Source organism: Tasmannia lanceolata, unplaced genomic scaffold (genome assembly GCF_043159265.1).
Source record: "Tasmannia lanceolata isolate RefF3 unplaced genomic scaffold, GAP_Taslan_0.1 ptg000012l, whole genome shotgun sequence".
Taxonomy (NCBI): Eukaryota; Viridiplantae; Streptophyta; class Magnoliopsida; order Canellales; family Winteraceae; genus Tasmannia; species Tasmannia lanceolata.
This window is the reverse complement of record NW_027518689.1, coordinates 44,316,006-44,343,355: the sequence shown is the minus strand read 5'-3', so window position 1 is coordinate 44,343,355 and position 27,350 is coordinate 44,316,006. Positions and strand designations below refer to the sequence as shown.

Genomic DNA, 27,350 nt, shown 5'->3' with positions numbered 1-27,350 from the left:
TTTTCCAAAATATAGGGTTTTCTCAACTGATTTGGGAAAATATAAGGTTTTCTAAACTGAATTTCTAAACAAAACTTGGAGGTTTAAACCAATAATCTGTGAAAATTTTGGGAAAAATTAGGGGTTTAAACCAAACTTTAGGACTTTAAACCATAGATTTCTAAAAAAGTTAGGAGTTTAAACAACTGAGAGGGAGAGACTACCAACCTGTGAGAGGAGGTTCGCTCAGAATCAGAGGCTACTAGAGAGAGGTGCATGGACCTGCGGGGCATTGTGGCCCTCTAATGGACGGTTGGGATCATCCCATGAGAGAAAGAGGGCATTGTGGCCCTCTAATGGACGGTTGGGATCATCCCATGAGAGAGAGGGGGGCATTGGGGCCCTCTAATAGACGGTTGGATCATCCCACGAGAGAGAGAGAGAGAGAGAGAGAGAGAGAGAGAGAGAGAGAGAGAGAGGTTCATTGTGGCCCTCTTATGGACTGTTGGGATCATCCCATGAGAGAAAGGCATTCTGGCCCTCTAATTGATGATTGGGATCATCCCATGAGAGACAGAGGTGGGGGCATTTTAAAAAATGAGGGTATTTTTGTCCTAAACCGACGCAAACCAGTTACCATCATTCTAGATTGGTTATTTTCAAGTCTCCCCCTTGACGGGTCATTGTCATATAAAGCCATTTATTTTTGTCATTTTCTCCTTTTAAAATCCCACAACGCTCTCAAAACCCAATTTTAAAAGCGCCTGTAGAGTGCCATTATTGACATTCTCACGCTCTAAACGCTAACCCCACGCCCTAAAACGAGAGAAGAGAAGAGGAGAAGAAGAAGAAGAAATCGTCCGATCAACTTCGGACGATTCAACAGCAACGATCCCTTTGAGGATGTAAGTAAATTCCTCACAAGACTCTGAATCCTTTCCTGATGTGAGAAACCCTAATTTTTGTGTTTGTGTATTCTGTGTATCTTTACATGTAGAAATTTTAGCTCTGAACATGGATTTAATGTATTCTGAAACAGTTTGTATATTCCGGAATCTGTTTTTTGATTTCTGTAAAGTAAGGCCCTGTTCGTTTGGGATTATGGGAACCGATTATCACCCTCTATCCGATTATTGGTGATAATCGGTTGTCATAATCCCAAACGAACAAGGCCTAAGTAGAAATGCAAATAATAAAATGTTAATGAAAAGAAGAATAAAACAATAAATAATCTGTTTGGTTGTGCCGCATAGATTCAGAGAGTAGTGGAATAAGTAGTTAACAGGGAGAAGACAAAGATTGGATTTGCATGGAATTACTTAGGAGAATAGTGGTAAGTAGTGCTTGGTTGTGCATCATAGACTCGGTGAGTAGGAGGTGTCATTACCAATATAGAGAGAGAAGAGAGAGGGAAGAGAGAGAGAGAGATAAAAGGCACCATTCCCAAGAAATTTTAAGCAAAATTCCACCCTTTTGTGGATTTTGGCTTGGATGTTATGAGGGGACACGAATGCCACATCAGCACACACCGGGGAGTCTCCAAGAGTTCAATGCTTTATTTCCAACCAAACAGGGAATTTTGCTGATGTGGCACCCAAATGCCAAGCAAAATCCCTAACCCTCCCTAGCTTTTGTGCAACCAAACACAAATGATTTGCCAAAGCTAATCTGGCCAAGGCAAGAAAAAAAAATACAGAAATGACTAATTGAGTCTTTACACTGTTGACAGTCAATGATTCTTTATGTTCTATAAAGTTAATAATTCATTTGAAATTACATAACCAGATAGGAACTCCACATTTGAAATTAAAAAGTTCAAAAATAGCTATAAAAGTATGAGCTATAATGCCTTTCAGCAAGGTCTTTCCAAAGTTGCTTGTATAAGGAAGTATGACCATCCTCTGCTATTAAAATGTGTAATAAGTTTCAACGCCCCTAGAAAATATTTTTCTGAAAACAATGTGGATTGCATCAAGCTCGAGCCAACTTTTTGTTATATCTATATAAATTCCAAGTTCCACTGCTTCCCCACATATTGCATGCACAGATACAGAAGGTAAGGATGTTGGTTCAATTTCAATGATGTTATGATGGTAATCACTTTAAGTTAGATTTAAAATTAGCTACCAATGGTGTCACCACAAAATTACTGGAAAATTTTCTCCTATCGAGAGATGTTTTTATTTCAGGCTTGACATTGCAACTAATCCAATAGGCTTTCCTCATACCCGTGTCACATTTCACTAAGTTTTTCTTCTATATCAACTCAACTCAACAAAGCCTTTGTCTCAAACTAGTTGGGGTCGGCTAAAATGAATCCTTTAGAAAAATTTCATGAAGAAGGTGAAAGGAATCTACCCGGCTCTAGTTGGATTCTTCTACGTGGATCATTTTCTTCCATTCTATCCTATCCAAGGTCATGTTCTCTGTTATGTTCCTAGCTATCAAGTCTTTCCTCACTGTTTTTACTCAAGTTGTTTTTGGTCTGCCCCTACCTCTTTTTACTCTATCAATTTGGCACGAGTCGCCTCTTCTCGATCTTGATGCCATCCAAAGGCCTTAAGTTTTTCTTCTATATAATTATTTTAAATACCTTAAGCGATTAAAGATAAACAAGATGTAGCTTCATGTATAATAAGATATACACCGTCATGTATAAAGATTTAGGGGCCGTTTGGATACGTGGATTTTAGAATCTAGGTTTTTAGTTTGAAAACAATGTAAAAGAGGGGTCATGATCAAGCTGATGTCTACTGTCTTGACAGCGTTTCTTGGATTTTAAGTGAGAAATTTAGGTTTTAAAAATCTTTCCCGCATCCTCAGATTTCTAAAGCCTGGAAATATGGGAGGATCTGCTGCTCTCTTGCTGGCGGAAAGAAGGGCAAAAAGACAAAAACGAGTAAAAAACGACAGCTGGTCCGCTTCTTCTCTTGTCTCTTAGCTACAATTTTGAAGAAATCCCGGATTCTAAAATCCGTATCGAAGCGGCCCCTTGGAGTTTAGCAAAAACTTAATTAGAACATAATGCCATTAATGCCGTCTAAAGTCCATTGCCTTTTGCTACATCCGAATTAGGCAGGAGAACGCATAGATGATCAATACGGTGTTCTGACTCCTTGAGAATAGAACAAACAGCCTAAACACCTAGTTTGGAGTGATTACTTGCCACATTTATTCTAGGAAAGATACTTAGAGCGGACCAATGCCTTCGAAAGCACACCGCATTGTACTTGGACTTCATAAAGCATATAGAGATTAAAAACAAGTCAGGATGAATTCAGTGAATGAAATACATGCTGCAGGGGAAGAACAAATACTGTTAATAATTTTCTATCTACATATGTTAGATGACAAAATAATGGAGGATGGAAGAATCAATTATGATTTATTCCAAAAAAGGTAAAAGAATCATAGTAATTCCAGATAAGACAATTATGTTTAGCTATTCTTGCTACATGAGTAAGACTATGCATCGTAGTTTTTTTTTTTTTTTTTTTGAAAAATGACAAAATATATTCATTAGGATAAGGTGTACAAAGATTGGGGACAAGTAGTCCCGCTCCATTACACACATCATGACAAACAGAGGAGTATTCTCCAACAGCCTTGAACTTCATTTAGAAACCCATGCTACTTCTGCAGAGTTAAGCCTCAAACCTTCAATTCAACCATAGACTATCTAGTCCAGGGTAATACAGATCACGAGCAGCGACGAGCTGAGGTTCCTCAAGCACCTCTCAGATGATAGAATAATTTGTCCCCTTTGGCCTGATCCTTTAGACAAAAGATCCAAACAACTCCTTTTCGATCCTTACCAGGGGTCTTGAAAGCTTCTCCATCTTCATAGGTTCCATCTTGGACCCATCCCAGATGACCCAACTTCTTTCAATCTCTTCCATTTCAAATGAAATTACCAATAGGCACCCTTCAGCCTAGGCAAGAAAATAATAGGCTCAACAAAGTCGAGCAATTACTTCGTTTTATACATTCATCTTGCTCTTCAGAACAAAGAAGAAAATACATCCCAAGTGGCGAGGAACTTGATTTCTCAAGCCCACTTTGATGCTCTTTTGCTATCTTCCAATTAGCATTTTTGTCGAAGAAAAAACTGCCAGGACCCTGCCTGTACAACATCTCCAACTTTTTAAGAATACTTAGACAACGAATTCTTTCAAAACTGCACCTCCACCACAAACTACCGACCAGGGACTTGTGCTTCCAAAAGACTAAACATTCTTCGACATCCATCAAGGATTCTTCACAGAAATAGTATTAGAAAAAGGTCAAGAAAGCAAAAAACCTACCCAAAAAATATATACAACAGTGATAGGAGGGGGAGCTCTCTAGGTACTTGGGTCCAAAGGCCGCTTGTCCCTGATTCTCTTTTATCTCCTTAACCTCCTCTTTGTCCTTTGGCGGATGTCTGAAAAAGACTATGCATTGTCGTTTTTGTAGAGAAGATGTTCCCAGCTACCTCGTGCATATATGAGAAAATATCTAAGATTGACAGTTCACCTTAAAACATTGACATTAAATTCTCGTGCCCCTGATGTGAGTCTCCAAACCATAGTTTTAGAGAGAGGGATCTGAGAAGTAATTAGTAATAGATAAGAATTCAAGTGGAAGCAGTTAGAGAAAATAAGATACTGCCATTTTTTTTCTTTAGAAAATCTATAAAAGCAACCTAACTTATTCATACAATATTTCAGTAGAAATGTTAATAATTTTATAAAAGTAGAAACCATATGCTTAGATCTCTATAATAGATTCTCCATCAATAGTAAGCACAAATACTGCAATAGATTTTTACTAATTTAATAACTAATGGTAACCACATAAAAATAGCTTCACGATGCACCAAATGAACAATCTGATCAGCAATAAATGACTTTGAAATGAGAAATAAAAGAGAGAACAAGATCTGGCGGCACATAAAGATTATAATCATCAGTTTAAAATATGTATGCTAGAGTCCTGGCTTTGAACAAGAGGATGGAATGGGATGAAAACAGATTACAATTAATTTTTCCCAACAGGCGTTTGTGGGTCCTATTGGAGTCGCGGATGCATCGGAGGTTCGGGCGGTACATCAAGGGTTAATTCTTTTAGCCCCTGAGTTGTTGGATAAGGTTGTAGTTAAGGGGACCCCGTTAATGTTATTCGTTTGCCTTAAGGGGTCTTTTAAGCACCCTTGGAGGTTTGGCATATTCTTTGATGAGATCAGAGATCGATCTAGAGCTTCGGCAATCGTCTTTCATCGTGTTTGTGGATCGGCCAATGATGCCGCCGACCGTCTCGCAAGAAAGGGGGTTTCTAAGGACGCCCTCACCCTTTATGATTCTCTTCCTCCTTGATATCTTTTTGTTTTTAGTTTTCTCTTCATCTGTTTATTGTCAATGAATCTTCTTGTTGCGTTTCATTTTTCTTTTTCTCTATAAATCGATCATCTCGGTCTTGTTTTTAATAAAATCAGCTACCATTCAAAAACAAAAGTATTCTAAGAACCTTAAAAGCCAGGAACATGACCGTAGCGGTAGACAAAGTACAATTTAGTTTTCAACGGATTAAGGGTTGAGAGCGGAGTAGTTGGAACCATGGTTTTGAATTTCAACCGAAATTTCTGTCCGAAATTTCTTATTTCGGTCAAGACCGAAATTGAAATCATTCGAAACTGAAAATTTCAAAATTTCTCCGAAATTTTTGAAATTTTGGTTAAAATTGTGTTTTTTAATTTGTTTACTGAATTTCGGCCCATTTCGGCCGAAATTTCGTTTCGGTTGAGTCCAAAACCGAAACTAAAATTTAAAACCTTGGTTGGAACAATGTTACCGGGATAACCTTCCGACCCGCGATCTGAGATCCCCGACCCGAAACGTGGGTCGTTTGCGAGAAGGATCGCCGGGCGACCCATTGGAAATGGAGAGATGCAAAGAGAGAGGGAACACTTCGGTGGACTAGGAAAAGAGAGTTGCACAATAGTTTATTAGTTTATTCATATTTTTATGTTTTTATTTCAGAATTGGATAGTTATTTTATGATATGTTGGTACTTAATTTAGTGATATTTGGAGATCTTCAAATTTTATATATTATGGATTGGAACCGTAATTTTCATTCAGAATATTTATGAATGGCATATGCGAGGCTTTTGGTTTTGTTTATTAATAATTGTACATAGTATGGATTATAGAATGATATTCTTGTAAAAATATATGAAATTATATATAGAGAGTACCAAAGCAACCCAGATTTGCGCTCCAAATCGACTTGCGAGACGAAATATCGAACCAACTTAGCCTACCCTCATCGTACCGCATATTGGGCTACCATTGTACCCTGTACCTGTTCCCGTACCGCGTACCGGAACGAACCGTGTTCCGGGTAACCTTGGGTTGGAACACATGTTCGTGGCAGGGTCTGACTTCCAAGCTCAGAACATCCAAAATCTCGTACTCCTAGAGCATCTATGCTTCTCTTTTCTTTTCAAGTTGCTCATTTATCGAATCTCAATTTCTTTTGCGTCGTGAACCGTTATTTGAAGTTTATGTATGACTCGTGAGGGGGGCCTAAGGACTTGTCCTGCAACTCCCCTCCAAGCAAGATAAATGTCATAGCTTACACAAAAAAGCTACAAAATCATTTAAACCACACTTTACTCCCTAAATCACATACCAAACATCCATCATGAGCAAGGTTTTAAATTTCAGTTTCGGTTCCGGTTTTGGTAGGCATGGAAATGGAAACATTTTGGTTGCCTTGGAAATTTTGGTGGGAATCTTGGAAATTTCGTTGGAAAAAATGATGAAATCTTTTATTCTTCTAAAAAACTTATCCAAATGATGAAATTTTAATTTGAAACTTTAGGAAATGCTAGAATAAGCACAATACATAATTAGAAGCTGATGGAGTGCCAACATGGAACATGGTAAACTGACGGAGTTTCAACCAAGTTTTTGGGCTATTAAATGACAGAATCATGGAACATGGTAAACTACAAAGTTGTAGGTCTCTTTGAGATCTTTCTAACAAGTATTTTTGCTCGAAAATTGGCCCAGTGGTTAGAAAGTTATGGCAGTTTTAGTGGACTGTGTCTGTGGGTTCCCAAAACAGTCAAAGTTAATGAGTTCCAATGCAATTAATGTTATGTAAGTCCCTAAGTTAGCTAGTGGAGAAGGTTGAACGAATTTTCTTTGGTTTTATTTTATTTAAAGGGTTAGAAACCATCTTTAGGGGGGATTTTGGATGTTGATAAACTTATGTAATTGATGGAATATCAATTGGGTTGAGCATTACTCCCATTTTGGTTCTTCTTTTCTTGTTGTGTTTTTGTGTTCTAATTTTCTTCTTCTTCCCTTTTAAGCACCCGCATTATCTGGTATCAGAGCCAACGTTACTATCTTAGGTTAGCCTCGATTTGATTTTTATGGCGGCACGAAGAGGTAGAGGAAGGCGTGGTAACCAAATGATGGAGGATTTGAGAGATGAAAGAGATGGTGAACTTCATGCACTTCGAATACAAGTCGAGCAACTTACCATGCGACTTGAACACCAAGATGCTCGTAGTGAGCGTGGTGGATCAAGCCGTGGAGGTTCTAGTGATGAATCCGATGTGAATCCCTTTCGCCAATACTCGTGAGGAGGCTAAGTTGGGAAGGTTCTATCTTGATTTCAACACCGTCAAGATTGACTTGCCGAAGTTTCATGGTGGTCTACAATCCGAAGAGTTTCTTGAATGGCTTGGTGCCATTGAGAAGTTCTTTGATTATAAGGAGACACCCGAAGGACAATGTGTGAAGCTTGTGGCTACAAGGCTTCGTGGCTATGCTTCGACATGGTGGGATAAAGTCCAAGAAATGAGAATCTGCAAAGGAAAGCGTAAGATCTCTTCTTGGGGGAAAATGAAGTCAAGGCTTCAGAAGAAATTTCTTCCATTGGATTTTTCTCAAATTATATTTTTTCAATTCAATAACCTACGCCAATAATCCAAGACTGTGTTAGACTACACCGAAGAATTCTACAAACTCATGGTTAGTAATGATATTCAAGAGGGTGAAGATCAACTTGTGGCAAGGTATGTTGATGGTTTGAAGTTTTCTATTCGTGATGAAGTGGAAATACACCGATCATTGAGCATCAATGGTGCTTATCAACTAGCTTTGAAGGTAGAGGCTAAGCTTGCTCGTCGTGGTGCTAAAAAGTATGTGGATGTTCGTAGTCTCTATCCTTATTCTAAAGGTAAATCTTCACATGGTGGAGGTGCAAAGCATGGTTTGAAATTTCGGTTTCGGCTAAATTTTCGGACTTATCCGAAACCGAAATTTCAGCCAAAATCCTGAAATTTCGGACAAAATTGTGTACACGGTCAAGAAATCCCATATTTTTTTGACGAAATTTCTGTAATTTCGTTCGAAATTCTTAATGTATTAAAAATATTATTATTTTAATTCCAATTTCTACGAAATTTGGTAAATTTCGGAAATTTCAGTTTCGGTACTTTTCGGTTTCAGTCCTGATTTCGGTCGAAATTTAAAACCATGGTGCAAAGTAAAGTCAAGGTCCGAATATTTCAACAAAAATTCTATAAAATCAGCCCCTACATATGAAGCTGGAAATCAGCCCAATTGTCCCAACAATCCAAATGCTTGTTTCAAGTGTGGTCAAGTTGGCCATCATTTTAAAGATTGTCCAAAGAGGCAAGTGGTAGCCTTTGGTAATCAAGAAAATAATGAGGATCTTATTGACAATTCAAATTAGACCATATTATGATGAGGATCTTGTTGACGATTCAAATCAGCCCATATATGACGAGGAAGATGGCATACAACATAAAGAAATTGAACCTGAAGAAGGAGAAAGTTTGGCGATCCAAAGAGCACTTGCTACACCAAAGGTTGAATCCGATGATGACTGGCTTCTTTCCAATATTTTTAAGACTTAATGCGAATCTCATGACAAGGTATGCACTATTGCGATCGATGGTGGGATTTGTGAGAACATCGTATCTCATAAAATGGTAAACAAGCTCAAGATCAAAACCAAACCACATCCAAAGCCCTATCGGATCACATGGTTCAAGAAAGGGAAGGTGAGTAACTTTTTTCTTTCCAAGAACGAATTTGATCAAGAGACCGAGGATAATGGTATATCCAATTATTTACTTGTTGTTAAAGTTAATGAGGAGCATGATGAGCTTCAACGGCAATTTCATGAATTCATCACTAAAGAAATTGGATCCGATTGCATATTAGGTGAACCGGTCGATGTTGAAGTGATGGGTGAATGGAAAAATATTACATCAATTTTTTCATCCAATTACATCGATCCATTTTTATTTGATCCGACATTGAAGCTCACGGTGGATATTTACGTATTCAAACATGTTCAAAATCTAGAGAAATTATCACTTCTTCATGGAGATTATGAAGTGGAGTTTGATCTTCGGAAGTTTCAATTGATGATCATTCTTTGATACTTAAAAGTTTGAGGGCGAGTTTTCTTGAACTAAGAAAGTTCGGCAAATTTCAAGATTGTGGATGCCCCTTTTCGAGTGCTTAAGAAAATTGGGGATAATGCATTCAAGGTTTAGCTCACTCCAACTATCAATACTCACCCAACTTTAATGTTAAAGACTTGACAACTTATCATGGAGAGTTTGAAGAGAACTCGTGGGCGAGTTCTTTCTCACCCGGAGATAATGATACAGTGCCAACATGGCAACCACGTCATGCTTAGGTGGCTTTGGTGGAGTTCTAAGGTGCATTCCCGCATTAAAGCTTCTGACGGATTTTCAACCAAGTTTTTGGGCTATTAAATGGCAGAACCATGGAAAATGGTAAACTACAAAGTTGTAGGTCTCTTTGAGATCTTTCCAACAAGTATTTGTGCTCGAAAATTGGCCTAGTTGTTAGAAAGTTATGGCAGTTTTAGTGGACTGTGTCTGTGGGTTCCCAAAACAGTCGAAGTTAATGAGTTCCAATGCAATTAATGTTATGTAAGTCCCTAAGTTAGCTAGTGGAGAAGGTTGAAAGAATTTGCTTTGGTTTTATTTTATTTAAAGGGTTAGAAACCATCTTTAGGGGGGATTTTGGATGTTGATAAACTTATCTAATTGATGGAATATCAATTGGGTTGAGCATTGCTCCCATTTTGGTTCTTCTTCTCTTGTTGTGTTCTTGTGTTCTAATTTTCTTCTTCTTCCCTCTTAAGCACCCGCATTAGAAGCCATCACATAAGCAACTAAACCATCTATAATGGCTTCATCATATCGAACACTAGTGACATGTGTTGTCTCGTATGCCTACAACAGTAAAAGTCAATAAAGAAGTACAATGTAATGAAGTAGAAGATGGTACAATGACCAATTTTCCCCTCTACGGACCCCAACTCTATGTCAATACCACATAGAGTTACAAGGTATTGTTGGTCCTATGCCAATCTGACATCCCATGCGTAAGATACGATTACTTGGTTGTGCAGTTCAATGATGTTTCCTACCAAACATCGTTATCTACATCAATGAAATGCAAATAATGACATCTTCCCATTTATTTTGTCGTTCTTACAATTTTTGGTCGAATTTCGGAAATTTTGGTTTGATTTTAGAAATTTCAGTCAAATTTCTTGAATTTCAGGAATTTCGGTCAAAATTTAAGGGAAATAACGACGTGAAAGGAAATCATGTAGATTTCGTTTCGTGTGGGGATGAAAATGGAAACATTTCGGTTGTTTCGGAGAAATTTCAGGGAAATTTAAAACCATGATCATGAGGGATCTTTCCCACCACTATACTTTCGATCAATTTCTATATTTTAACTTTTAAAGGATTAAAAGATTGTCTATCCATTCGACTTAGTAGACCCGTAAGGCTTCCATGCGTCTAGTGCAGAAGTTGTCCGCACTTCTTGCATTTAGTATCGGAAATGTCAAACTGCAGTTCAAAGTTTCAACTATAAAAACGCAAATCTCCACCACCCCTTTCCAGGAAAGCTACATTAAAGCTGCTCCGGTGTTATGTGTCAAGGCCACTTTATGTATGAGTTTGCAGTTTGAACATTTCCATTTCATGAGGTGCACCTTTTTTTAAATGACCATCGCAGCTCTACATGAAGTTCCTTGTATCTTTTTTCTGTTTATCATCAAACAAAGCTGATATTTTTTGTAAATTATATTTAAAAATTGGCAGAATTGACTGGACAGCTTTTATAAGAATTTTTACACTTGGGAGTGGCAGATGTAGGTTCCAGAATCCGATTTTGATTCATGTATTATAAAAAAGAATTTATTTTACTAAGGGATTTGCTAGGGACCATCGCAGATGGCGTTTCAAGGCCCGGCTGTTACATGAGAGCAGCCGCACAGGCTCACTTTTCAACAGATTTTGTCTTATTCGTTTAATTCATTTGAGGTGGCTGCTCTCTCATGCAACATCCGGCCCGCGAAATGCCTTCTGCGATGGTCCCTAGAAAATCCCTTATTTTAAACAGTCATTGTAGTAATCTCAAGTTTTTAAATATCGGTTACGGTCGCTACGGAAACGGAATCTTTCTGCTTTCAGTTGGAAATTTCAGTGGATTAACGAATTTATTTTATTTTAAACAGTCATGATAGTAATCTTCAAGGTTTTAAATATCGGTTTGATTTCAGTCGCCACGGAAACGGAAACGTTTAACCGGGAAATGTTTCGGTTTTGGTTGGAAATTTCAGCGGAAATCCAATAAAATGAAGGAAACATATGCAAGTAATAGAATTTAAAAATGTAACTTCAGGAGATGCTAGATTAAGCAAAAATACTGAATTAGAAACCATCACTTAGGAAAGACAACAATCCATAATGGTTTAAAAATACCAAACACCTAGTGACATGCACTGTCACACATGCCTGATAATTTAGTACATACCAAATTTCACATGTGACTCATATATTTATACATAATACATACACCATATTTTGCATGAAATCATATAAATATAATTCTGTAATACATACTAGTATCGTATACCACTATTACACTTAGATTTTGGTTTATGCATTTCAATCGTTTCGGTGGGGATAGAAACGGAAACATTTCAATCCTTTCGTGTCAGTTTCGTGGAAATTTAAAACCATGGTAATCTATTGTCTTGTCTGGAGAAGAAATTACTCTGTTGTGATCTTTATTTATCTTTGTTATCATTTTAGCGTTTGTTCACTAGGCAAATAAAACATTCTAACAACTTATCTGGGCTTTACTGTAACAGGTAAAACTCCATGACCTTAGTTAAAAAGCCAACTGTTGTTTCCTCTTTTCCTTTTTGAATGTTCATGGTACTTTATTGTGCATCAAAGAAGTGAGAATGACCGGATTTCGATAACACCTTCTCTTGCCACAGTCTATATGGACGTTTGATTCAAATGAATTTTTGCCTTTAACTTACTGTTCATCAGCAATTAAAAATGCCATGTCCAATTTTCCTAATTTTATTTGCAGAAACACATTCTAACCTGTCATAACTTTGTGCACAGGTACATATTCCACCATTTGTAATGGATAGTCATATTCAAAAACCTTTTGAGAACAAGAAAATGATTCCACCGCCTACAAGGTACTTTAAAAGTCGAGAAGCTCTTCTTGAGCATGTCCGCAGTTTTTCCAAAATCCAGGGATATGTAGTAACTATTGCAAAGTCAAGAAAGAACTATAATGTTATCCTTGGTTGTGATAGAGGAGGTAAATATCGGAAGAGACTTGAGACCTTTGATAGTCAAAGGGCAACATGCTCTCGTGTTATAGGTTGTCCCTTTGAAATTGAAGGTAGAAGGATGACTGATGGTTCATGGATACTCATGGTAAATAATGGAGAACACAATCACGAAGCTTCGAAGGACATCTCTGCACATCCATATAGTCGTCGTTTTTCAGGTGAAGACGTCTTAAAAATTAAAGAGATGATTAATGCCGGTGTACAACCACGTCAAATAATTACTGCGCTTAGAAATGATAATCCCGATCTTTTAGCAACACCTAGGGATGTTTACAACTTGAAAGCCAAGATTCGTAAGGTCTACTTATCCGGTCATTCAGAAATGGTAATCCTGATCTTTTGCCAGCTCATGCATTTTGAGTAATTTCATACAATTGATTGCAATACTTCTTTTCCTGTAATTATTGACTTTACTTAATTACCCAAATAATAAGGTGCTATTTCTACTTTTATCACCAATATTAGAGAAAGTAAGCCCTTACATACATAATTGTCACTCAAACCAGAATATTGCTTAGCATATTGATCTACCTAGCTATTATTCATAATTACAAATTTAAATTGGCTGTAGTTTGTCTCGACTGCATCAATTAATCCACCATTTTTAGATTTTGTAATTTAGCATGACAACATGCATTAGTCTGTATGGTTCACCATTGATCAAGCAGAGTTAAAAGCGGAAATCCTATGATCCTTTCTCGAGTCACCAAAAAGAATGAGTCTAAGAGCCTATTAATGGTTCCAAAATCACAACCCAAAACTAAATATCGGCCTTTATCTTAAATTAACTGAAGTTAAAAGGTTATCAATTATTTCTCTTTCATATTCAAGAAGAATTCCCTTCCAGGCAATTCATTACCATCTCAACCAGGGCACATTACCTCAGATTCAACCGCAGCAAGGCGCACACTTTGAGCTTGAAATTTATATTAGGATACAGCAATTTAAGACCAGAGAATGACACAAAAAAAAGAAGCAATCTTACCTCTGCTACAACCAAAGAGTTTGGCATACTATGCAACTTAATTGAAATCACTGTACTTCATTCAAAAATCCCTGCCAGTCTTTGTTTATTGAAAATAAGATCAGCAAATAAAGTTTATGATATGTTTTATGTAGAAGGCTTAGGGAAAAAATCATATATGTACTTCAATCAAGAAACCCTTGTCAATCTGTTTATGGAAAATAATATCAGCTGCTAAAGTTTATGATTTGTTTTCTGTAGAAGGCATATGGAAAAAAAATAATTTATGTATAATCTAGATCCTTACAAACATTTGGGGGCCGTTTGGATACACGGATTTTAGAATCTTGGATTTCCTCGAAATCCTGTATGGGAGAGAGAGAAGGAGACCGTTTGTCGTTTTCTTATTTCTCGCCCTTCTTTCCGTCAGCAAGAGAGTAGGAGATTATCCCATGTTTCCAGGTTTTAGAAATCTCAGGATGGGGGAGAAATTTCTAAAACCTGGATTTCTTACTTAAAATCCAAGATTCTAAAGAGAAACGAAACGGATGGTCTCCTTCTTCTCGTCTCCCATCGATAATTTTGAGGAATTCCAAGATTCTAAAATCCGTGTATCCAAACGGCCCCTCCGAGTTTAGAAAACTTGAAGTAGCAACATTCTTTATCTGGGTTCATAATTTTCTTCAGTGTCAAGGTTTCAAAATCAATTGATTTCCAAAGGAATCCAAAGCAACAAAGTCGAGGGAAGTTCCAAAAACAATGTTTTAATGAATTGTATTGTTCTATAACTCTAACCATTTCATCTATATGACTGTCTCCGTGAAATGCCATTCAATCAGGCAAACAATTCGTATCAATTTTTGATAGAAGGTGCTAACAGGATATTGGTGTTCTTTACATCATTTGTGACATGATCTCTTGAGCTTAACTTCATATGAGCCTCCTTTCTGGTGATCTCTCACTTGAAAAACAAGGTTGCCTCATACTGTGGATGCAGCCTAATCTGTAGTAGTAGTTTAAGAACTAAATAGGTGGCAACTGGTGCATCAGATTGTGATGTAGACTCTTTGAGACTGTTTTGTAGACCATCTTTTTAGTACATGCTTAGGAACTCCGAAATTCCTTTTAGTACTTGCATAAGTTGCCTGTTAAGTGGACCTTCTTTGACTAAATGAAATATAAAGACTTTCTAGAAGAGCTGATGGAAATGAATCAAGGTTCACCCCGATGCATGGGTGAACCTTCACTTGAAACAACTTTGAAATGTAAGCTAGAATCCATGTTGGCAAGGGCTGTGGTGGTAGCTGACATTCCTGACAGAACCTGCAGGCATCATGATGCCATGGCTGCTAAAATGTCCTACTTCATTCCATGTCAGAGAACGTCAAATGTATCTCACATATCAGAGTTATTTTTAGAGAGGTCGTACGTCTATTCGGAGTCCCTAAGTCATTTACTTATGATCGAAACACTAGGTTCCTAGGTCATTTCTAGAGAAATCTATGAAGAAAAATGGGGATTACATTCATTTTAGTAGTAGCACTTATTACCCCAAGACAAATGGGCAAACGGAGGTGGTCAATCGCAACTTAAGGAATTTATTGAGATGTTTAGTTGACAAGAGACCTCATCAATGAGATTTGATTCTTCCTCAAACAGAATTCGCCTAGGGCCCGTTTGGATACCTCCCAGTTTGTATTTGGATTTGGAATTGAGTTTTGAATACAAATTGAATAGATCCGGCAGCTCATGTAGAGGGAGACAGAGAGGGAAGGGGGTACTTCCTAGTGGATGGGAGAGGTTGAGCAAAGAGGGTGTAGGAAACTGCCAGATCTGTGGATTTCCAATTTCTTATTTCCACAGCAAATTTAGAAATCTAATTTTTTTCACTGTCAGCTGTTGAATTAGAAATCCAAGAATTTGATCCGATCCAAATTACAATGCAAAAAGGGCTACAAATGTGAGAAATCCAAATCAAAATCTTCTCGGCATCCAAACGGGCCCTTATAGTAGTTCCTTCAATAGATCCACGATCATCTATGGATTCTCCATTCCCATCTGTTGGACTGTACCCCTTTCATGTTATCCCGAATGGTGTAGTACTGAGGCTGAGGATCTTGTCCGTCACGTCAAAGTGGTACAACATGAGGTATTGGAGTGGCTGCACAGAGCTCTGAACAAAATCAAAACTAGTAAAATACCTTCTGTTCTGATTTGGATTGAACAATACACTAGAGATGCGATCAACCTTTTGTTCTAGTATGAAAAGGAAGCAAAACATACTGGCAGTTCAGTTCAAACTACACTGAAGTGGGATTGCATATGAAGTGACTCAACAGTTCAGTTCTTAGAAAACCTTCAAGTCTGTTCAAACTAAACCGAAGTCCGATCCCTGAAGGGAGTTTGATTCGGCATTGAACCACTTCAACCCGATCTGATCCCGAAACTGTGAATTTTTTAAACGAAATTCAGTTCTAGTATGAGTCTGATCCCATGAATGTTGCTGCTGAACTTTCTTTCCGAATACTCATTGTTCTTCAGAACTGTCTCAGTCCAATACAAGCTGATATTGTGATTGGATTTTGTGATACCAAAGTTGTTTCCGTTAGAACTTCATGTTGGTAGCATAGTTCAGTTCTTTCAAAACTGTCTAGAGTCCTCTACATAAGCAGAAGTGCATTATTGTCGGTCGAAGCTCCTGTTCGAAACTGAGACAATTCCTTTGATTGTTCGACTAGTTTGGCTCAATGTTAAGCTGGACTCTTTGTGGCCAAATATCTTCCACTTGTTCCCTACATGAAGGGGTATCAGAGCATACCATTCCAGTTGGCTTCCTCTCATGCTCTACATTACAATTGCTATCAGAGCTTCTACTACGAAATCTACATCAAATTTGATATCAAAACATCCCATGTAAGAACTTCCACTGCGAGTTCTCTACATCAGAATTGGTATCAGAGCATACCATTCAGAGCTACCAATCTGGAATTGAGTTTGCTTCCGCCCGTGCTCTACATCGCATAACATTCAGAGCTACCAATCTGGAATTGAGTCTGCTTCTGCTCGTACTCTACATCACTTCGGGTTCTAAAAGCCCAAGTTTTTATGAGCAATTAGGAAAATAAATGACATCCTAATCATAACCCAATATCTTAGCTCATTGAAAACAAACAAAAGAATGAACAATTAAGTCCAATTCATCCATTTCAAAAGAAATTAAGTCCAATTCATGAAATGAATCAATTGAACAATAAAAGTAGCACGAATTATGTAATCATTTTCTGACAAATTTTATAACTATTCAATTCCTTGAATTTCTACTTCTTGGTTCTACCTAAATGTTACACAAGATTCGAATTGAAACATAGAAGTAGGGGTGTAAACGAGCCGAGCCGAGCCGAGCTTGGCCAGGCTCGGCTCGGCTCGGTCAGGCTCGCGAGCCTTACCGAGCTCGGGTTATATTAAGTTCACACCCCTCATCTTCCCTGGACAGCCCTATCTAGTGTAATTTGACTACTTTTTTTACACTATGGGGGGTGATCCAAGTAACAAATGGGGTTCCAAAAATGAAGTGACATATTTTGCCTCCCCCTTTCACTCCCTGGACAACCCTTTTAGTGTATATATTAATAATATATATATATATATATATATATATATATATATATATTTAAATATATTAAATTCTTAACGAGCCTTAACGAGCCGAGCCGAGCTTGGCCTAAATCGGGCTCGGCTCGTTAAGGATTCGAGCCGAGCTCGAGCGAGCTTCCGAGCCCGAGCCAAAATTGACACCCTTACATAGAAGTGAATGAAAATGAAAGTAAAATCAATTTATTTCATAAATCACTAGCCCAAATTATCTAAATCTTATTGAAACTTAAACCATATAACAAAACACACGCACAATTAAAACATTAGGGATAAAGGCGAGTAATAAATTCACCCCCTCGAAAGAAGAATACGGGGGGGGGGGGGGGGGGGGTTGTATTCTTCTTTCAAGGGGGTGGATTTATCACTGCCGGAATAAAAGTTATGAGAAATCAAATCAAAAGGTGAAACTCCATATCCTAGGAGAAAAACCTAATTTTCAAATCCCGTAATTCAAACACAATTTCAATGGGATCATCATCATCATCATCCAAATTCAAAATTGACTAAGAAACATGGTTTAAAATTTCGATTTCGGACTTCCCAAAACCCAAAATTTTGACCGAAATTCCGAAATTTTGGTTGAAATTTGGTAATAATTTAAAAAGAATATTTAATTGATTTTGAAATTTCGGCCGAAATTTTGTAACAATTAAAGAAAAAAATGATATCAATTTCTCGAAATTTCCAACTGAAATTTGGTAAAGGGCAAAATTCGGAATTTCGGGAAATTTCGGTTTCGGTCGGATTTCGGTCGAAATTTAAAACCATGCTAAGAAAACACCCAAAAATCGAAACTTCCATTGATTCAAAACAATGCCGACCTCAATATAGAAAACCGTCAAAACTCAGTCTAAGACACCTATGCTTGAAGAAGGTAAAGACTCAACAATTTCAATGGGATTCCCCTTTTAGGTTAACTCAGAGAAGGAAACACTAAAAACACACACACACACACACACACACATCAACATCCAAATTCAAAATTGACTAAGAAAACACCCAGAAATTAAAACTTCCAATGATTCAAAACAATGCCGACCTTGATATAGAAAACCATCAAAACCCAAATCCAGAAAAAAAGGTAAAAGTTACAGATTCCATCAGAAAGTGGTAACCATCAAAACCCTCACAGCCTCCTACGATACCAGATCCGTTGCCATCTTCATTAATACCAGTGGCTCCACCACCAGTTATCAAACAATATCGGCGGCGTCTGTAGAAAGATGAACCTCCACCTCCTTCACTTGAACCATCGTCTTCATCTGTCGAGGTCCCTGCCTTGCCTACTCAGGTATCTTCTTTACTCTCCTCTGTCATTGCTTCTGACTCTCCTATTGCATCTTGCACTCGATCTCATTCTACTGCACATCCAATATCTCATTTTGCTTCTTATGACCGTTTGACTTCTTCTTTCCAAGCTTTTGGTTCGTCGTTGTCTTCTGTTGTGTTACCACAGTCATTACAAGAGGCTCTTCAACATTCAAGCTGGCGCGCTGCTATGGATCTAGAAATGGGTGCACTCCGATCAAACTAGACATGGGATCTTGTTCCTCTTCCTGATGGGGCTCGACCAGTAGGTTGTCGTAGGGTATTCTCAAGTTGAAAGGTTGAAGGTCCGTCTGGTTGCCAAGGGTTATACTCAAACTTTTAGGGTTGACTACCATGAGACATTCTCACCAATTGCGAAGATTCCTTCAATTCGAGTGATACTCTCCATGACAGTTAATAATGGTTGGGCCCTACATCAGTTAGACGTCAAGAATGCTTTTTTACATGGCGACCTCCAGGAGGAAGTTTATATGGAGCAGCCTCCAGGGTATGCTGTTCAGGGGGAGATGTCATCCTCTGTTTGTTGCCTTAAGAAATCACTGTATGGCTTGAAACAATCTCCACGAGCATGATTTGGTAGATTCAGTGAGGCTGTCATACACTTTGGACTTAGACAGTGTGTAGTAGACCATTCAGTGTTCAGTCATCAATCTTCTGCAGGGTGCATTTTTTTTATTGTGTATGTTGATGACATCATCATTACAGGTAGTAACTCAGGGGGAATTTAGAAATTGAAGAGTTTCTTACAAAAAGAGTTTGCTACAAAGGATTTGGGCCGGCTCAGATACTTTCTTGGGATAGAGGTGCATACTCCTCTCATGGGATATCTCTATCACAAAGAAAGTATGTGTTGGACTTACTGGAAGAAACATGGAATCTTAGAGTAAAACCTGTATCTGCACCTATGGATCCCAATGTAAAGCTTATTCCAGAGGAAGGAGATCTGTTGGAAGACCCTGGCAGGTATAGAAGACTGGTTGGTAAGCTCATATATCTCACTGTTACTCGCCCAGATATCTCTTATGCAGTTGGAGTAGTTAACCAGTTTATGAGTGCTCTTCGTACCTCTCACTGGGGAACAGTAGTTCAGATTCTTCGCTATTTGAAAGGGGCACCAGGGAAAGGATTGCTATTCAAGAAAAATGGACATGTCAGGGTGGAAGGATATTGTGATGCAGATTGGACAGGATCTCCAGCAGATAGTAGATTAACCACGGGTTACTGTACCTTTGTTGGTGGCAATCTAGTGTCATGGAAAAGTAAGAAACAATAGGTTGTTTCAAAGTCTAGCGCCGAGGCAGAATACCGAGCTATGTCCCATACGAGTGGGTTGGTTACGTTCCCTCATGACAGAGATTGGTTTTCCTTCTTCTCCAACTCAGCTTTATTGTGATAATAAAACTGTGATTCACAGAGCCTCTAATCCCGTCTTCCATGAGAGAACCAAGCATATCGAGGTTGATTGCCATTTTATTCGCCAGAGAATCCATAGGGGCGAGATACATGTTTCCTTTACTCGATCTGTGGACCAGTTAGCAGATATTTTCACCAAACCCTTACCTAAGTCGAAGTTAAATGATATTTGTAGCAAGCTAGGAATGTTTAATATCTACATTCCAGCTTGAGGGGGAGTGTTGGATATATGTAATAAGCCTGAGGGCATAGTTGTCGTTGTACTTATCTTTCTCTTTATATCAGTGTCGTAAATTCTGTTTCGTTTCGTCCAAAACGTTTCGGTTTCGTTCCCATTCTGGAACGAAATGCTGAAAATTTTGTTTCGGTGGGAATTTCGTCCCATTCCAGTCATTCCGGACAAAATTTTTTGGAATCAGGAATTTCGTCCGGAATGGACAAAATTCTAGATTCCGTTCAGAATTGCCAATAACGGCTAGTTTGACTGAAATTCGCAGAAATTACCACAATGCCCCTGCAACGGCTCTTTTGGATTTTTGACCATTTTAGCCTCAAAATGTGACCATTTATAGCTGTTGGGAAGGGTATTTTAGTCATTTTTACTTGCACAATCAATAAAAAACTTTATTAATAGCCTTTTCCCTACCTTCTTCTCCTCCACCTTTACATAAGTGATTCTCCTTCTCTTCTCTACTTTCACTTACACAATCTATTCTACTAAATTTCCCACAAGTCTACCCTCTTCTTCAACTCAATCCAAGTCAATTTTAGAGCAAAGGGAAGGTCTACCTTCAACTTACCACTACAAGAATTATTTCCAAAGGCTTACAAATTACAAGTTACACTACAAATTTCAAGTGAAGGCTTACAAGTTACACTACAAATTTCAAGTGAGTGAAGGCTAATATTATCTTATTCTCTTCAACTCAAATTCAACCTCAAGGTTCTTATTATTTCTTTCTATTTCCTTTCTTTCATTTCAATTTTATTTCTTGCTTCATTTGTCCCCTTCTACTTCATTTTTTTTGAAATTTGTTTCCATTTCCTTTCTTCTAATTCATTTTCTCCATTCTACTTCATTTCAGAATGAGTGGGTCGGGATCAGGACCTTCTTCAGGAGCATCCTCTATTGGTTCGGCACCCGCTAGATTGGATGACCCGGCATGGGCTTACGGTACATTAGTTCCGGGTAAAAAAAAATAAAATAACTTGCATATTTTGTGGCAAAGTCATAGCGGGTGGAGGTATAACCCGGTTCAAAGAACATTTAGCGGTTGTTCCTGGTGAGGTAGCATCATGCAAAAAGTGACTGAAGATGTAAAATATCGAATGAAGCAACTTTTAAATGCAAAGAGAAAAGAAAGGGCTAGGATGAGCGTATCCAGAGCAGAGGTTGGAGGTTTTTATGGCACACCAGACGAAGAAGAAGAGTAGGATGATGAAGAAGACATTGCCTTTACACTATTGCCTCAACGAAAGGGTAAGGAAGTTCTTGTAGAACCAAGTGGTACAAAAAGGAAGAAGAAGGGAATTACAGGAGGGATCAAGAATTTCTTTGCACCACGAACAAGCCCGGGAGCCCAGCCAAGCATTAAAAATGCTTTGGCTACCAAAGAAACAGTGGATAGAGCAGACATGGCGGTTGGCATGCTTTGCTACAATGCCAATCTCCCTTTCAACGTTGCCAATTCACCTTTCTGGCAACCTATGTTCGATGCTGTGGATGCCGTGGGTTCGGGTTATAAGGCACCTACTTATCATGCTTTAAGGGGTTTCATTTTGAAGAATACAGTGGATGAGGTAAACAACTACTTGGAGGAGATTAAGATGTCATGGAGATATACTAGCTGTAGCATTATGGCCGATGGAGGACAGACACCAGACAACGTTCCCTAATCAACTTTTTGGTGTACTGCCCTAAAGGAGTCATATTCCTCAAATCTGTTGATGCATCTGGCATAGTGAAGAATGCCAATGAATTATTCAATATCTTTGAAAAGATTGTCGTAGAGGTGAATCCGGAATATGTGGTGCAGTTTGTAACTGACAGTAAGCCAAGTGTTAAAGCTGCTGGGAAAATACTAGAAGCTGCGTATGGTACGTTCTTCTGGACTCCGTGCGCAGCCCATTGCTTAGATCTCATCTTGGAGCATTTGTGCAAACCGAGTGTATTTCCTCACATAGCAACCACAATTAAAAGGGCTTGGGCGATTACAAAATTCATCTACAACCACGGAGGCCTTTTGAATTTGATGAGGAAGAAGTTCACAGGTGGGAAGGAGTTGTGCCGTCCTACTTCGACCAGATCTACTACAAATTTCATTGGCATACAAAGTCTGGTGTTGAATCGGAAAGCACTTAAGTAGATGTTCATGTCTGACGAGTATAGAACTAGTAGGTTTGTCCAACACCCACTGAGTGAAGGGGTAGTTAGTACTGTGTTGGACAAATCTTTTTGGGACCAATGCAAGTACATTCTAAACATCAGTGAAAGTGCTACGTTTGGTAGATCGGCAGGACAAACCGGCGATTGTTTTCCTATATGAGGCCATGGATAGAGCCAAAGAGAACATCAAGTGGAGGTTGAAGAAAAAATCAGATTACATGCCCATCTGGAGGATCATCGACCAAAGATGGGATAGGCAACTCCACAGTTCCCTCCATGCATCAGGATATTTTTTTAACCCTGCTCTCTTTTTCACTCCTACCTTCTCTAGGCACAGTGAAGTAACCAGAGGCTTGCTGGCATGCATCACTCGACTGGTACTTGATAAAGCTACACAAGACCGCATCACCAATCAAATTGAGAATTATCGAGAGGCTAAGGGTATGTTTGGAATGAAGCTTGCAATCTGCAACCGAACGAAGTTGGGACCAGGTATATTTGAGTTGCTTGTTTAATTAAGTGTAATTCATTTTAACTTTCAGTTTCTCAGCAAATAATGCTTTACTATTTGTTACTTTACAGTTGCATGGTGGAATCAATTCGGAGGTGACCTGGAAGAATTACAGAGCTTTGCGATCAAAATCCTCAATCAGACATGCAGTGCGACTGGGTGTGAAAGGAACTGGAGCACCTTTGAACACAATCACTCCGCAAAGAGAAATAGGTTGGAGCACCACAGATTGGATGACTTGGTGTTTGTCCATTACAACATTAAGTTTCGAAAAAGGTATACAATGTAATATAATGTTTTCAACTCTCACCTCATCACTTTAAGCTTTTAAGTTTAACCTTTGACATTAAACTTAATGTTTTCCTTTCGAGGGACCTGTTGAGGAAATCATCTACCACTAGTGACCCTTTGAGCATAGACCATCTGGATGTCATGATGGATTGGGTTGCGGAAGAAGAAGATGCCATTTTCACGCCGGAAGACATTGGGTGGGAAAATCTTGAAGCACTTACTGCTGTTGTTGGGGTCGGGGACGACGACGACGACTTTCTCATTCCTCTTGAAGAAGATGTCCCTACTGGTGGTCCAGGTGGTGATGGCGGCGGCGACGAAGACGACATTCAGTATGATCATCCGAGTTATGATGACTGAGAGTTGTTGCTACTAGCTATTGTCTATGTTTCACTTTCATGTATCCCTTTTTTTTATGCTCTTCCATGTATCAGATTATCAGTTGGACTTGTGCAAGACTTTAAGTGTTTAAGTAATGATTATGCCTTTTGGGACACATATTTTGGATTATTTATTAGTTTTTTTATCCTTTTCTATTGATTTTTGAATTTTTGGGATTTTTCTCATATTTTTCAATATATTTTTTTGTGTGACCGAAAAGTTTCGACCGGAATGCACCAACATGACCGAAATCCTATCAAAATTTCGTTTCGGTGGTCAAAACGGAATGGCCACCAAAACAGAATTTACAACTATGCTTTATATAAATACATTAGTGAGGGGGAGTTTTCCCTAACTCACTTTTTTTCTCTTCTAGAAATCTCTCTCAACAAAGGTGAGAGAATCTACCTGGCTCAAATTGACTAAGTCTAATCTCTCTCAACACAGGTGAAAGAATCTACATGAATGATTTTCTTCTATTCCCTCTTATCCAAGGTCATGTTCTCTGTTATGTTTCTAGCCATCAAGTGAGGAAACTCACTGTTTCTACCCAAGTTGTTTTCGGTCTGCCCCTACCTCTTTTTACTCCATCAACTTGGCACTAGTCACTTCTTCGCCCGTTGGATATGCCCATGCCCAAACCCAAACTATCTTAAGCGGTGCTCTCTCATCTTCTTCTCAATTGGTGCCACCCCCACCGTTTTACGGATGTCTTCTTTTTAATTCTATCTAACCTTGTGTGGCCACACATCCATCTAAGCATTCGCATCTCCGCTACGCTCATCTTATGCACATGCTGCTTCTTGGTGGCCCAACTTTCTGAGCTGTACAACATGGCTGGCCCTATAGCTGTCTTATAAAACTTTCCCTTCAACTAGGTAGGTATTTTACAGTCACACAGAACTCCTGAAGCATGCTTCCACTTCAACCAAATGGTTTGGGGTGGCCTATGTTTTCATTTGTTTCCAATGAACCTTTTAGTAGTTCTCTTGAGATGATCAGGGGGTTGAATAAGTTTTACTTGTCCTCTAATGCTGCTCGGGATAAGATTATTGGGTTCCGCCCTCCTGATGCCTGCTTTTCTATTAAAACATGTAAATATCTAAGTGCAAGATCACTTTCATCTTGTAACTATTCAATGATTTGGTAATTAGTGCTCTAAAACCCCTTGGCTTGCCAACCATTCATGTGGGACATGGAGATCGGCCATATCCTACTTGTAGGCCATACGTCTGATCAGCCCATACATCTAATCAGTACCAGTTTGGTCATCCTAACCATCCAGTCTATAGACTTTTTGCCTATTGAATGTGTGGGTTTTACAAGCCTTGACTTACAATTTTTGCTATAACTGCACATTTCAAAGTTGGCAAAGGGTTCTTTCACTATACTCATGGTAATGCCGCCTGTTGGAAAAGAAATTCTTTATGCTATACTGCTTTAGTTCTCTTTGCTATTGTGGTGACATTTCCTTAATGGTATTACTTTATTGGTTCTTCTTTGTTTTATTATTTGCTTGGCATATTATATTGCTGTAATCTCTTAATGAACTTATTTCATAACTACATTTAGATGGTGAGAAACCAGTCTAATATTGCTAAGGATTCGAAAGAAGACGCTCATGAGGCAGAGTCAGCAAACTGGAGTTTGAGAGATACTGGTATTTTTATAAATCTAATGGTGGAAGAGGTGGAGAAAGGTAATCGATGCACAAGAACTTTCTCGAAGAAGGCTTGGAAAGACATCCAAACAAAGTTTTATCAGAAGACTGGGTGTAACTATACGTTACTTCAATTTAGGAACAAGTTCCGAAATATGAAGAGAGAGTACATGGAGTTCAAGAAGCTTCTTGAGGTTACAGGATTTACTTGGCACCCAATGACTAAGACTGTGACGGCAGAAGACTCAGCGTGGGATGCATATATTCAGGTAATATATAACTTTTGAATCTGAGAATGGTAAACTTAGTAACTTTTTGTCTTGAAGGTAACACTATTAAATGATTGATAATTTCAGGCAAACCCATATGCTACAAAATTTAGGACAACCGGATGCTCTCATTGGGTAGAATTGCAGCTCATATATGGTGACACCACTGGCACTGGGGAGATAGCCTTAGGAGATGCCAAGGACCAACCAGAATTTGAAGAAGAAGATCAAATTGTAGACTTTGGAGCCCATATTGATGATATGAATGTACTTGCAGCCCAGAGTGATGATGGTGAGGACCCTGGCATTTATAGACGTGATAGGACACCCACCACTCTCTGTATGGGCAATAGGAGTTTGGCGTTCAATGAAGCATATAAGGTCCTCATGGAAGCCCCGAGAGCATCTTCATCCACATCTCCCTCCTCGATTGTAGAGACCGATCCTAACTCTATTAGCATGTGCATGGAGATTCTGAATGCTATGGAAGGAGTGGGTCCAGACGAGTACGTGAAAGGGGTGAGGATGTTTCAAGATTCCGGGTGGAGAGAGGCTTTCATGATGACACCACCTGAGAAGAGGATATGGTTGTTACAACGACTATCGTGATGTATGGTGTCTGGTATCTTCATGCCTTTTTTTTTTTTTTTTGAAAAGCGACAATTAATTATATTATATGCAAAAAGAGAATTACACATAGCAGGGACCAGTAGTCCCTATCATATCTACACTCTTTTGGGCCCCATCCATATAATTCCATATCACCTACTAGCCAAAACCCTCTTTATACAAAAAACTTTACCCCTGTTCTTGACTCCTATAGACGTCAATAGATTTCAGAGCAGTCCTGTAAATCTGAGAGGAGCGATTCAATTTCAGTAAGAAATACCTCCTCGTCCCTACTATTAGCCCGAAGCCCCTCCTCCGATGGATTCTGACCTTGAAATGCCCGCTTCCTCTTAATCATCTCCTCCAATTTTTTAAGGCCCGTCTCCCTATCATTCGACCATTGAGAACGCCTTACCTCCCTTTCATCCGCCATCATCTTCATGCCTATTTTGAAACTATGGTTTTATTGGGTTTGTTTGGTAATACTTGTGGACTATGTTAGGCTGTGTGGTTATGTAGTGACTTGATTGTGTGGAATGTGCATCCCTTTAGACTATTGCTTGTTTATTGGGCATTGAAATAGTATTATTATTTCATCTAATATGTGTTGGTGGATGATTTTAATCCTGCTTTCTTACTGTTGAACTCTCATTGTTGATCATTACTGCACGTTATATTAGGTGGTTGTTTTGCCTTATTTGATTGAACCACAAAAACCAGATTGGTCCAGAGTGGGTAAGGTTGGTGCTTACTAGATATTTATATAGCATTAGGATGTGTGGCCATTTCGTGACAATGATAGGCCACTGACGAAGTTATCAGACTAGCTAAGCGGTATCATTTTGGTGAAATGGGCCCCCGTACAGATCGGAGGGTTAGGATCAGATCATCCTATGGAGATGATTTACGGGGTACAGCCTATATAGGGTGTGGCCTAACAAATGAACGGTTTGGATCATCCTTTAAAATGGGTCTCACTCTACTCGTAGAAAAATATGCTGTAATTGACGCTCACATAACAATATTTTTCAAAGAGTATTGTACATTATAGAATGATCCAAGTCGTTAGGCTTATCCTAGCCCCATGATTTATAGAGGGACAGCACATTATGAAAAACTCTAAAGATCTGAAGGTTAGGATCATCCTATGGAAATGATTTTTGG

General features: G+C 38.7%; 1 protein-coding gene across 1 annotated transcript; it reads left to right on the top strand.

Moving 5' to 3' along the window:
* Positions 1–750: 750 nt before the first annotated feature.
* On the top strand, positions 751–26,787 carry LOC143888333 (L10-interacting MYB domain-containing protein-like). Its single transcript, XM_077392714.1, has 4 exons — positions 751–884; positions 12,481–13,044; positions 25,221–25,577; positions 25,665–26,787. The coding sequence occupies exons 2-4, from the start codon at positions 12,502–12,504 to the stop codon at positions 26,184–26,186; spliced, it is 1,422 nt and encodes a 473-aa protein (XP_077248829.1). The 5' UTR covers positions 751–884; positions 12,481–12,501; the 3' UTR covers positions 26,187–26,787.
* Positions 26,788–27,350: the final 563 nt, after the last annotated feature.